Source organism: Notolepis coatsorum, assembly GCF_963971535.1.
Source record: "Notolepis coatsorum genome assembly, chromosome: 1".
In the NCBI taxonomy this organism is placed as follows: Eukaryota; Metazoa; Chordata; class Actinopteri; order Aulopiformes; family Paralepididae; genus Notolepis; species Notolepis coatsorum.
This window is the reverse complement of record NC_140165.1, coordinates 33,961,287-33,973,780: the sequence shown is the minus strand read 5'-3', so window position 1 is coordinate 33,973,780 and position 12,494 is coordinate 33,961,287. Positions and strand designations below refer to the sequence as shown.

Below are 12,494 nucleotides of genomic sequence, written 5' to 3'. Positions count from 1 at the left end.
TCTACTGTTGCCCCGCCAAACAGAGTCATTGGCGAGCAATAATGGCAGGACGCAGCAACTCGAGAGACAGGATTGCGCTAATAGTTTGTCATCGGAAATGTATAATAATCGCAAGATACATTCAGACAGTGTTGGATTTAACTAAATGGATTCATGGACACATTTATGCCCGGACCACAAAGCTTATTGAAGGGTTAGCGGCGGCGCGACGGCTCTACCGGTGAGTCCGTCAGCCTGTTATATGAAAATTAGGGGTGTAACGATTCGACCTCACAACGATTCGATTCGATTACGATTCTTCAGGCAACGATTCAATGCATCATGAAATCTTTTCATTTGACCAAGTTTCTATTAGATAAATTTTCTATACATTTTCGATACATTTTCGATCAGTTAATTCCCCCAAAAATGTTGAATACACAAATGTGGCTGGGGGAACTGATTCACTCAGCATGAATGGACTATAGGTCAATAATAACAATACACACACAAAAAAAAACATTAAAATAAAAAATAAAAAAAATTTTATTAACACATTCCCTGCCACGCACTTTCAGCATCTTATACCATTCTCTGCCAGTACTGTAAGTCTATGGAGATGTTCACCTTCTTTGCAGGGCTATAACTTTTTAAATTGTATTGCTAAATTGACATTACTATGGCCCATTCAACATCAATTATCTATCGTTCAGGATGTAGGAACGTTTTACTTTTTCATTTACACATTCATACGAAAATACCGTCTAGAATATAAATGTTTTTATCGTTTTCTGCAGTAATTCCTAAAATGTCAGATATAGGCATAAATGCATATATAGATTATCAAATGCCGTTTGTTACGATCCACGCTATATTAAAAATTTCAACTGTACATGGTCCTAAACGTTATGACTGATCATGCGCGGGGGGGGGGGGGGGGGGGGGTCATTTATAATTCCGTGATCGTCGTTAAATGCTTTATGTAGTATGGGTGATATATAGATCAGAGCAGTTTGTATGGATAATAATAAACACGCTGAAAATGACGTCAGCCTCCTCTTACCGTTGGGCGATGAGACTGGAGCAAAAAGATCCCAGTTATTTGATGGGGATCGAGTAGATCCATTTCCGGTTTGTATAATACTAATACACGCCCAAATCATGTCGATTATTGAGTTATGGCAGCAATCCATATCCAAGGTGTGTGGCTAGAGTCCCGCAACGATATGCGAGTGGCCGGACGAATTTAGGAGACGCACCGATATCCAACCGGCCATTTCCGGTTTGGCAACTCGCCGATCATCCACCAGGGGGCAGTATTGAAGCGTTGCAGAGTTGTGCCGGCTCACACAGCATCAGACCAGGCTGCGTGAGGGAAATATGAATACCATGGCGAAAATATGAAATATGATCTCAATAACGTTGTACGCCGTGGATTGGCAGAATTCGCATGAACTTGAAACACGTCGTACAACGTGATTGGCGGGGAAAGTGTTAAGATAATGCCAAATGCAACGTTACACCCCTAATGAAAATGTAATTGTACTGCTGTCTTTTCCTTTTAGCTAACGCTATTAAATAAAAATATACAGTGGGGGTTAAAATAAGAATATGACTTTGCCTGGAAAAAAAAAAGTTCAGTCAGGAGATGTTTTTTATATGACGCACCCCAGCGGGAATCGACTTTACCATAAATCATTGGCTGATATACGCTACATTCTCTTTAAACATATAAATGTTACAGGACAAAAGTAATAGATTTAATCACTTTTATTCTTTTAAACTTGGTCTGACCGACCTTCAGCATACATAGACAATGAACAGGCAGGTAGATCCAGAAACGCATTCACATCATTAGGCTATGTCAGAAAACACGTGCACAAATCCTGCATTAGGCCTACTTTAGCGGACAAAACCCAAACCAAACAAAACGTATTTCTCACGCGTTGATCTACCTCTGATACTCATCGGAGCCCATATGAGCATGGAATCTTGGAATGCTATAAGCATGGACGCGTGCATACTAAACGAAGGCATTCTCCGATGTGTCAGAGGTAGATAAAAGCTTGAGAAATAAATGGAGATGGGCTTGGCTCTACGAAGCGGGGGGAAACTAAAAGCCAGGTGTGTGTTTTTGCAACGTATCCCACAGGAAATTACAGTAATGCAGTAATGGGAAAGGGGTGCTAGCTCGCCATCAATCAGAAGCTAGCAACAATACTCTCATTTGCGATCTCCAGCACACAGCCTCCCTGCCTGGCGTGACAACCACAACAGAGTAGGGTCTATAGTCACAGTCAGGACAGTAGGCGCTACAACACAGTGGTCTATAGTTACAGTCAGGACAGTAGGCTCTACAACACAGTGGTCTATAGTCACAGTCAGGACAGTAGGCTACTACAACACAGTGGTCTGTAGTCACAGTCAGGACAGTAGGCTACTCTATAGTCACAGTCAGGACAGTAGGCTACAACACTGGTATGTAGTCACAGTCAGGACAGTAGGCTACAACACTGGTATGTAGTCACAGTCAGGACAGTAGGCTACAACACACTGGTCTGTAGTCACAGTCAGGACAGTAGGCTACAACACAGTGGTATATAGTCAGTCAGGACAGTAGGCTACAACACTGGTCTATAGTCACAGTCAGGACAGTAGGCTACAACACTGGTCTATAGTCACAGTCAGGACAGTAGGCTACTTTATAGTCACAGTCAGGACAGTAGGCTACAACACAGTGGTATATAGTCAGTCAGGACAGTAGGCTACAACACTGGTATATAGTCACAGTCAGGACAGTAGGCTACAACACTGGTCTATAGTCACAGTCAGGACAGTAGGCTACTTTATAGTCACAGTCAGGACAGTAGGCTACAACACAGTGGTATATAGTCAGTCAGGACAGTAGGCTACAACACTGGTCTGTAGTCACAGTCAGGACAGTAGGCTACAACACTGGTCTATAGTCACAGTCAGGACAGTAGGCTACAACACTGGTCTATAGTCACAGTCAGGACAGTAGGCTACAACACTGGTCTGTAGTCACAGTCAGGACAGTAGGCTACAACACTGGTCTGTAGTCACAGTCAGGACAGTAGGCTACAACACTGGTCTGTAGTCACAGTCAGGACAGTAGGCTACAACACTGGTCTGTAGTCACAGTCAGGACAGTAGGCTACAACACTGGTCTGTAGTCACAGTCAGGACAGTAGGCTACAACACTGGTCTGTAGTCACAGTCAGGACAGTAGGCTACAACACAATGGTATATAGTCAGTCAGGAGAGTAGGCTACAACACTAGTGGTCTGTAGTCACAGTCAGGACAGTAGGCTACTCTATAGTCACAGTCAGGACAGTAGGCTACAACACTGGTCTGTAGTCACAGTCAGGACAGTAGGCTCTACAACACAGTGGTATATAGTCAGTCAGGACAGTAGGCTACTCTATAGTCACAGTCAGGACAGTAGGCTCTACAACACTGGTCTGTAGTCACAGTCAGGACAGTAGGCTACAACACTGGTCTGTAGTCACAGTCAGGACAGTAGGCTACTCTATAGTCACAGTCAGGACAGTAGGCTACAACACTGGTCTATAGTCACAGTCAGGACAGTAGGCTACAACACTGGTCTATAGTCACAGTCAGGACAGTAGGCTACAACACTGGTCTGTAGTCACAGTCAGGACAGTAGGCTACAACACTAGTCTATAGTCACAGTCAGGACAGTAGGCTACAACACTGGTCTGTAGTCACAGTCAGGACAGTAGGCTACAACACTGGTCTATAGTCACAGTCAGGACAGTAGGCTACAACACTGGTCTATAGTCACAGTCAGGACAGTAGGCTACAACACTGGTCTATAGTCACAGTCAGGACAGTAGGCTACTTTATAGTCACAGTCAGGACAGTAGGCTACAACACAGTGGTATATAGTCAGTCAGGACAGTAGGCTACAACACTGGTCTATAGTCACAGTCAGGACAGTAGGCTACAACACTGGTCTATAGTCACAGTCAGGACAGTAGGCTACAACACAGTGGTATATAGTCAGTCAGGACAGTAGGCTACAACACTGGTCTGTAGTCACAGTCAGGACAGTAGGCTACAACACTGGTCTGTAGTCACAGTCAGGACAGTAGGCTACAACACTGGTCTATAGTCACAGTCAGGACAGTAGGCTACAACACAGTGGTATATAGTCAGTCAGGACAGTAGGCTACAACACTGGTCTGTAGTCACAGTCAGGACAGTAGGCTACAACACAGTGGTATATAGTCAGTCAGGACAGTAGGCTACAACACTGGTCTATAGTCACAGTCAGGACAGTAGGCTACAACACTGGTCTATAGTCACAGTCAGGACAGTAGGCTACAACACTGGTCTATAGTCACAGTCAGGACAGTAGGCTACAACACAGTGGTATATAGTCAGTCAGGACAGTAGGCTACAACACTGGTCTGTAGTCACAGTCAGGACAGTAGGCTACAACACTGGTCTGTAGTCACAGTCAGGACAGTAGGCTACAACACTGGTCTATAGTCACAGTCAGGACAGTAGGCTACAACACTGGTCTGTAGTCACAGTCAGGACAGTAGGCTACAACACTGGTCTGTAGTCACAGTCAGGACAGTAGGCTACAACACTGGTCTGTAGTCACAGTCAGGACAGTAGGCTACTCTATAGTCACAGTCAGGACAGTAGGCTCTACAACACAGTGGTATATAGTCAGTCAGGACAGTAGGCTACTCTATAGTCACAGTCAGGACAGTAGGCTCTACAACACACTGGTCTGTAGTCACAGTCAGGACAGTAGGCTACTTTATAGTCACAGTCAGGACAGTAGGCTACAACACTGGTCTGTAGTCACAGTCAGGACAGTAGGCTACAACACAGTGGTCTATAGTCCAAAGACTAGAGGAACCTCTGGATGCAGAAGACTTGTGGATTAAGTACAAGACACATACATTTGAAATCTATATTTTATGTTATGCGTGCATAAAACCCAGAATTAGGAGTTTTCTGTATGTAAGCTGCACTTTTTTTTGTTGTTGTACAAATTTCATTATGTATTATTAAAGCACTGTTTCCCTTGTTTAGTTCCTTGTTCAAGTCATAAGCTTGTTCAGTTGTCACAATGTAAATAAAAACGTGCACTGAAAAGTTACAGTATGTAGATTTGTTTATTTGTATGACAAAGTCAGAGTCAATCAGTTTTATTTAATGAATTGAAAACAGCATTGATATTACGTAAAAGCAAACTGGCAATAGAAAAGATGTTCAAAATAATCGAGTTCCCTTAAAACGCTAACGCTATTAAAAAAATATATACAGTGGAGGTTAAAATAAGAATATGACTTGGCCTGAAAAAAAGTTCAGTCAGGAGATTTGTTTTTGCTTTAATCCATGAGTATCTATGGTAGTCTGTATGATTACAGCCTCGGTCGTACTTTTTATTTCTCCGCTGAGAATTGTTAAAAAACTACAGGTCCCACATTGCACTCAAGCCAACGGTCCAATCACAGTAGAGTGAAGTGACTGGTTTCATGGGAAATAAAGCAAATGACCAATCGGAAGCTCTCATTTTGCTTGTTTACTTCCTGAAACTCCGCCATTGCGATCAGGGCTCTCGTTTTCCGAGACACTAACTTATTATAGTCTCTCTCTTACCAATAGCAATAGATTTTAGAACACCTAGATTTATCGATAGCAATAGTAATATAACGTTAATGCAACAAAATGAATGCCTTGCTTTGTTAATCATAACGTTGATGCAGTAGCCTATGTCGGTGTGTTGGCTGTAACGGACATGACAATAACAACGTGTACACATTAAAATTGCGATAATCTATTCTAACATTTTCAAATCGATGCAGTTGAATTTCCCCCTTAGGATCGATGCATTGTTACACCCCTACACCAAAGTCACTGGCCCACTGTGTATCTGTGTGTATAATAACTTGGCTAGCGTTATCTACAGCAGAGATGGGCAATAGGGTCCAGCTGCAGCGCCGGATGGCCGGAGTGCAAGCGGTGTGATGTAATTGGCAGACTCGACTGTCAATCAATGGTCTACCTGACACGCAAACTCATAAACAATGTTTCTGTACTGGAGGTGTACAGTATTTCAATAGGCAACCCTGAAAGGATTATTTTTCTAGAAGAGCAACACAGCCAAAACATATGCATTGTATGCATAAAAGGGGCAAAAGCTAAAGTTAAGTGACTGAACCTTTTGTAGCAGTAGTTTGATTTGATAGTTTATTTGATAGGGACAGCACATGTTAATGAACATCAAGTACAAAATACAAAATGTAAACATGCAGGGTTGTAGCAAGAGCTAATTTACACACATACACGCACAGTACAAATATACATTTATTTTTGAAAATATTTTTGAAATATTTTCACTGTGCTCCTAAATATTTTTGGGTGCTCCTAAATTTCTTTGTGTGCTCCTAAATTTTTTCATTTAGGAGCACATGTGCTCCTTGGGAAAAAGGTTAGCGTAGAGCCCTGTATGGTAGTCTGTATGGTATGGTAGTCTGTATGGTATGGTAGTCTGTATGGTGGTCTCCATGGTAGTCTGTATGGTATGGTAGTCTGTATGGTGGTGTCTATGGTAGTCTGTATGGTATGGTAGTCTGTATGGTGGTCTCCATGGTAGTCTGTATGGTGGTGTCTATGGTAGTCTGTATGGTATGGTAGTCTGTATGGTAGTCTGTATGGTGGTCTCCATGGTAGTCTGTATGGTGGTCTCCATGGTAGTCTGTATGGTGGTGTCTATGGTAGTCTGTATGGTATGGTAGTCTGTATGGTAGTCTGTATGGTGGTCTCCATGGTAGTCTGTATGGTGGTCTCCATGGTAGTCTGTATGGTGGTGTCTATGGTAGTCTGTATGGTATGGTAGTCTGTATGGTAGTCTGTATGGTGGTGTCTATGGTAGTCTGTATGGTATGGTAGTCTGTATGGTATGGTAGTCTGTATGGTATGGTAGTCTGTATGGTATGGTAGTCTGTATGGTGGTCTAAATCAAATCAAATCAAATGTATTTGTAAGGCCCAACAACACACGTTAATGTCTCCATGGGCCGGACACGTCTTCTTTAAACAAGTCAAGAAGAAACATAACAATAAGTCAAGAACAGAACAAGGTCCAACAAATTTAAAATAAATGCAAATAAATAATAGAATGATAGAATGCAAGCACTCCCAGACATACCCCACGCGAAGGTAAGGAAAAACTCACTAAAACCTAACAATAGGGAAAAAATGCTCCACAGGCAGTGTGGAGGAGAGAAACCTTAGAAGGGCCATTCAAGGGGGGATCTCCCCTCTTAGATGTCGGTGATAGTAGTGTTGCAGACTAACAGTTGGTAAGCATGCACTCATGTGTGTAGTGAAACAGATGAGTGCATGCAATAGCAACTGAACATTTTGAGAGATTAAAGATAGAGCTGATAGCGAATCTATTTGAGGCACAGGGGCGACGCAAAGAGGGTCGCGTCCTCCCCGTCTTAATCACGGGACGTTCAACACTCCGGTCATTGCTCCATGGTAGTCTGTATGGTAGTCTGTCTGGTGGTGTCTATGGTAGTCTGTATGGTATGGTAGTCTGTATGGTGGTCTCCATGGTAGTCTGTATGGTATGGTAGTCTGTATGGTGGTGTCTATGGTAGTCTGTATGGTATGGTGGTCTCCATGGTAGTCTGTATGGTGGTGTCTATGGTCATCTGTATTGAGTGAACATCATCTCCTCCCTCCAGGCGTCGTCCTCCCGCACCAGAAAGACATTGAGCGTTTGGCCAACTTCAGGGAGCAGCTGGGGGAGGACTGGCTGCGCTACCAGCACCACCTAGAGGTGGCGCCGTCCTCCTCCACCACCGTCACCTCCACACCCAAGCCTCCCCATTACGGCCTCACCAACGGCATCAGCGCCACTCCGCCCGGCACCGACCTCAAACAGCCCACCCCTCCACCGCTGGCCCTGGACGTCCCAGAGATCCTCCCCCCTCCACTGCTCTCCTCAGAGCCCACAGGGGACGTCGTGGACGGGGAGGGCGACCCGGAGACGGAGTCCACTCTGGAGTGGGACTCCCGGAGCCACGGGAACACAGACTCCACCCTGGAGAGCAGCGTTATTGAAGTCCCCGGGCCGGGCCAGGGGCAGGAGGCGGGGCCGCTGTCACCGGGTCTGAAGGGGTCGCCGGGGACGACCAGGGTAGAGACGCGCAGCGGAGACACCAAAGAAGAGGAGGAGGAGGAGGAAGAGGAGGACCTGGGAGGTAGGTACAAGGTGGACGTTGAAGACGCCATCCGTAATTAGAGTATGGTGAAAGGCTCTTACGAAACACTGTCACCCCACTACTGGCTCTGATTACATAGTATCATAATTGCGATTTATCTGAGATTTTTCTTCCACTCTGAAATCTATTTTCTGAGCTTTTTTATGACGAGGACCGAGTATATACTGTAACTGCTAAACATAGGTTTTAAATGGCCTTTGAGGCTGTAAACGGTTTGTTTACTTGTTATGGTTGGAAACCTTGGAGTAAAACACATCTGCATTGTGAATTATGGCGAGCAAAGAAAATCCATCTACTAATCTGACTCTTCAAGAACATTATGTGAAGATATCCAAAGTTTAGATGGTTAAATAATTGCAGATTGTAGCTTTAAGTCACAGATGTTTCCCCCATCAACTCTTGATCTGTTACACTGTAACTTCACCCGTGTGCTCTGGAGCGCCATAAACATGTCTTCAGATCCGGCCAAAGATACTCTAATAAAGGAAGATAACGCATTAAAGAGCTGCGCCAGTGGGATGAAAACGGAACACTTCCTGTCTCCTGGGTGGGCGGGGCTTTTTCTCCTGGGTGGGCGGGGCTTTTGCACAGGCAGCTATCGTCAACACTGTGAGATTGCTGGACGAGTGTCTCAAACATACTTGATTTTTGCTGGATCTAGAGGTCGGAAAAACTACAACTTGGGGTCAAAATGTTCGGAACACCTTCAACTTGTAAGATATGATCCAATGTTTACCTCGATATGCTAAAGGAAAATATAGCCACATTCGGCCAAACCCATCTCTTTGGAGTAAATGGAGGGAGGGGAGGTAAGCCTTCCAATGCCATGTGATGCATTAGGCTCAGTCCACCCTAGGGCTGATTAATGCAAATATTCTCAAAATCACTATGGCCTAGTAGGGGTGGGGGGGGGAAATAGATACTGTGATATATCGTCACACTTCCTCTTGTGACATGTTATCGATACACTGGTGCCAAGTATTGATATTTCAAAAAGAAAAATCATAATAACATTTTACTGCAATAAAAGATATTGGAATGAGGTGAGCAAACTGAAATCGGTATCTTATTAGATAGAACAGATGATGTATATATTATTATTGCAGATGGTAAGAAAGTTTTCCATTGGGAACATAATTAATAGTTAACTCATCATTCATTCAACAATAATAAAGTTGTGGTCAGTGTGTTTTAAACAGACACTATGTAATTTGTTGAACATTGTTTCATGTACAATTGGCCTGTTTGTGATGCACACTAAATATCTGATAAGCAGCAGCTACACAGTGACCATGTTAACAGGTTAGAGCAGCCACACAGTGACCATGTTAACAGGTTAGAACAGTGACCATGTTAACAGGTTAGAGCAGCCACACAGACCATGTTAAAGGAAAACTCCAACATTTGGGGAAATTAGCTTATTTAACATCTTCCCTGGAGTTAGACAAGAAGATACATACCTTTTTTGTCTCTGTGCGTGCATTTAGCTTTGGGAACAGTCGCTCCGTTCGCGTAGCTTAGCTTCATCACTGGAAGTGGGGGGGGGCAATAGCCTGACGTTCCCTACAGAGTCCTACAGTCACCAAATACACTCCAAATACAACTCCAAAACGTTCCTGTAAACATGTTGTGACCTGTGTATTTACCACATGGAGAAATAAAAAATAATTGAATTAGACAATTACGTTTTATAAGCAAATATACTCTGAATTTTTTTTTGCCTAAGCACTCGTCTCTGCGCACAGTCAGTGATTTCTACGTGAAGCCGTGTTTGTGGACATTCTCATTCATTCAAAGGATCCGAACCGATTGAAGTTTATGGATACCATGACTTAAAATCCTCTTACCTTGACGATTAAAAACCTCCCCAATTTAGAAAACAGTAATGCAATGGCGGGTTTTGATAATATAATACTAACTACTGCACGTAGCTAACCGGAGCTAACACAGAACCGGATGGTCACTAAAGCAAATATAATCACTTCCTTTCTGGGGGTTTTCAAAATAAAAGTGCGACGTTTATAGCAGCGGAAAACGTTTATTTTGTAATTATCTAACGTTAACACGAACCTCAACTAACTTTAGGTTAGTTGTAACGTTAGTTTAGGTTCGTGTTAACGTTAGATAATGTACAAAATAAACGTTTTCCGCTGCTATAAACGTTGCACTTTTATTTTGAAAACCCCCAGAAAGGAAGTCATTATATTTGCTTTAGTGACCATCCGGTTCTGTGTTAGCTCCGGTTAGCTACGCACAGTAGTTAGTATTATATTATCAAAACCCGCCATTGGATTACTGTTTTCTAAATTGGGGAGGCTTTTAATCGTCAAGGTACGAGGATTTTAAGTCATGGTATCCATAAACTTCAATCGGTTCGGATCCTTTGAATGAATGAGAATGTCCACAAACACGGCTTCACGTAGAAATCACTGACTGCGCGCAGAGACGAGTGCTTAGGCAAAAAATTGTTCAGAGTATATTTGCTTATAAAACGTAATTGTCTAATTCAATTATTTTTTATTTCTCCACGTGGTAAATACACAGGTCACAACATGTTTACAGGAACGTTTTGGAGTGTATTTGGTGACTGTAGGACTCTGTAGGGAACGTCAGGCTATTGCCCCCCCCCACTTCCAGTGATGAAGCTAAGCTACGCTAACGGAGCTACTGTTCCCAAAGCTGCACGCACAGAGACAAAAAAGGTATGTATCTTCTTGTCTAACTCCAGGGAAGATGTTAAATAAGCTAATTTCCCAAAATGTTGGAGTTTTCCTTTAACAGGTTAGAGCATCCTAGAGATTCGGCGACCAGCCTATTTTCTCTCGTGAGATGCGACATGACACGTGTGCGAGTCGCTGTAGTTCACTAGCAGACCTCCTTAGTCTCCATTTGAAAGGTCTGATCCTGCTTCCTTTCTTTTCCTCTCCCCCCTTGCCCCTCCTCAGTGGACCTGTGTCTCCCCCTGCTGGTGGGGGTGTTACCCGATAAGGAGGAGGATGTGGGGGGCGGGGAGTGGAGGAGCAGCAAGAGGATGGAGGTGTTCCTACGGGTCAAGCAGGGTCTGCTGCTGGAGGTGGACATGCAGCGCGGCCGGGAGAGGGCCCGCCTGGAGCTGGACAGCCTGGCTCAGGTCACCGTCACGCAGGCCGCCTGGACCCAAGGGGTGAGGGATTAAAGACTAAACAGCTTTTTGTCACAATTTTGACATCTTACTTTGTTTCTGAGGCCATGTTTAGACGGAAACGCTAGCAGGTGAATCCGGAAAAATATTTTTCCGGATGTGCCTTTTGTTTATACGGCAACGGCATTTTTGCGGGGAGAATCCGCAAAAAAGTGAGACCACCTTCCTGGGTGGAAATCCTAGAAACGATACACCTTTGCGCTATCATCTGAACAGTCAAACCGCATCTTTTGCATCTTTGCTTAGTCAACTTATTTGGTGCTATTTGCTCCCTCTTATGAGGCTGCTGGTCTGGCAGCTCAGGGCGAGAGAAAGTCACGGAACGCAACCTGTTAAGCCCAATTGGGGGACCCTGCTTTTCTTTATCATAAATCGATCAATAGAGACCGTGTTAGATCCCCAATTATCATATCATGGGGTATCATTGGAAAGCCACACTCATTGGCTACAAACCTGTCCAAACATTTTTGAGATCGCCAAATGATTGACGGAGCTAGAGCCCCCGGAGGTCGGGGGTGGTAATGTGTACTTTGGCGCACGCCTCACATATCGGCATGTAACTCGAGAACCGCTGAACGGATTTTGTCACCTGAAAGGGCAATTGACAGGCAACAAATAGGGCTATAGTTGTATCTATATATTGTATTAAAGGAAATGCACACCCGAGCCGCTAGAGGTCAGCAAAGTGGCGCGTCGCGAATCGTCCTCATGAGGGCCCGTGGATGTTAAGAGGTTTGTTTTAATTCTTTCTTTTTTTTGCCAAGAGGAAAGACCATAACCCTATCAAAACAGCAGTCAAAGTGTATATTTTCATTTTTACCGATGTTTTGTAAGATTTACCGAAAATAAGAATTTATCGGAAAAATGCTAATTATATCTCTTATCGTAAAACTGTGCGGAAATTACTAAATCCAGATTTAACCCTGCCATTGGAAAGATGAGCCTTTTCCCTATCCATAGATGTATGATTTGGCCATAATAAGGTCAAGTTCAAGGTCAAATATGAATTTATAATAAAAATCGATTATCATTTA

At 43.6% G+C, this 12,494-nt stretch overlaps 1 protein-coding gene across 1 annotated transcript in view; it reads left to right on the top strand.

Moving 5' to 3' along the window:
* The window catches only part of stk11ip (serine/threonine kinase 11 interacting protein), a 145,408-nt gene that overhangs the window by 38,846 nt on the left and 94,068 nt on the right, over positions 1–12,494 (top strand). The window contains exons 14-15 of the mRNA XM_084316217.1: positions 7,740–8,258; positions 11,225–11,442. Of these exons, the coding sequence (XP_084172343.1) occupies positions 7,740–8,258; positions 11,225–11,442 (737 nt within the window). The remainder of the gene's footprint in view (positions 1–7,739; positions 8,259–11,224; positions 11,443–12,494) is intronic.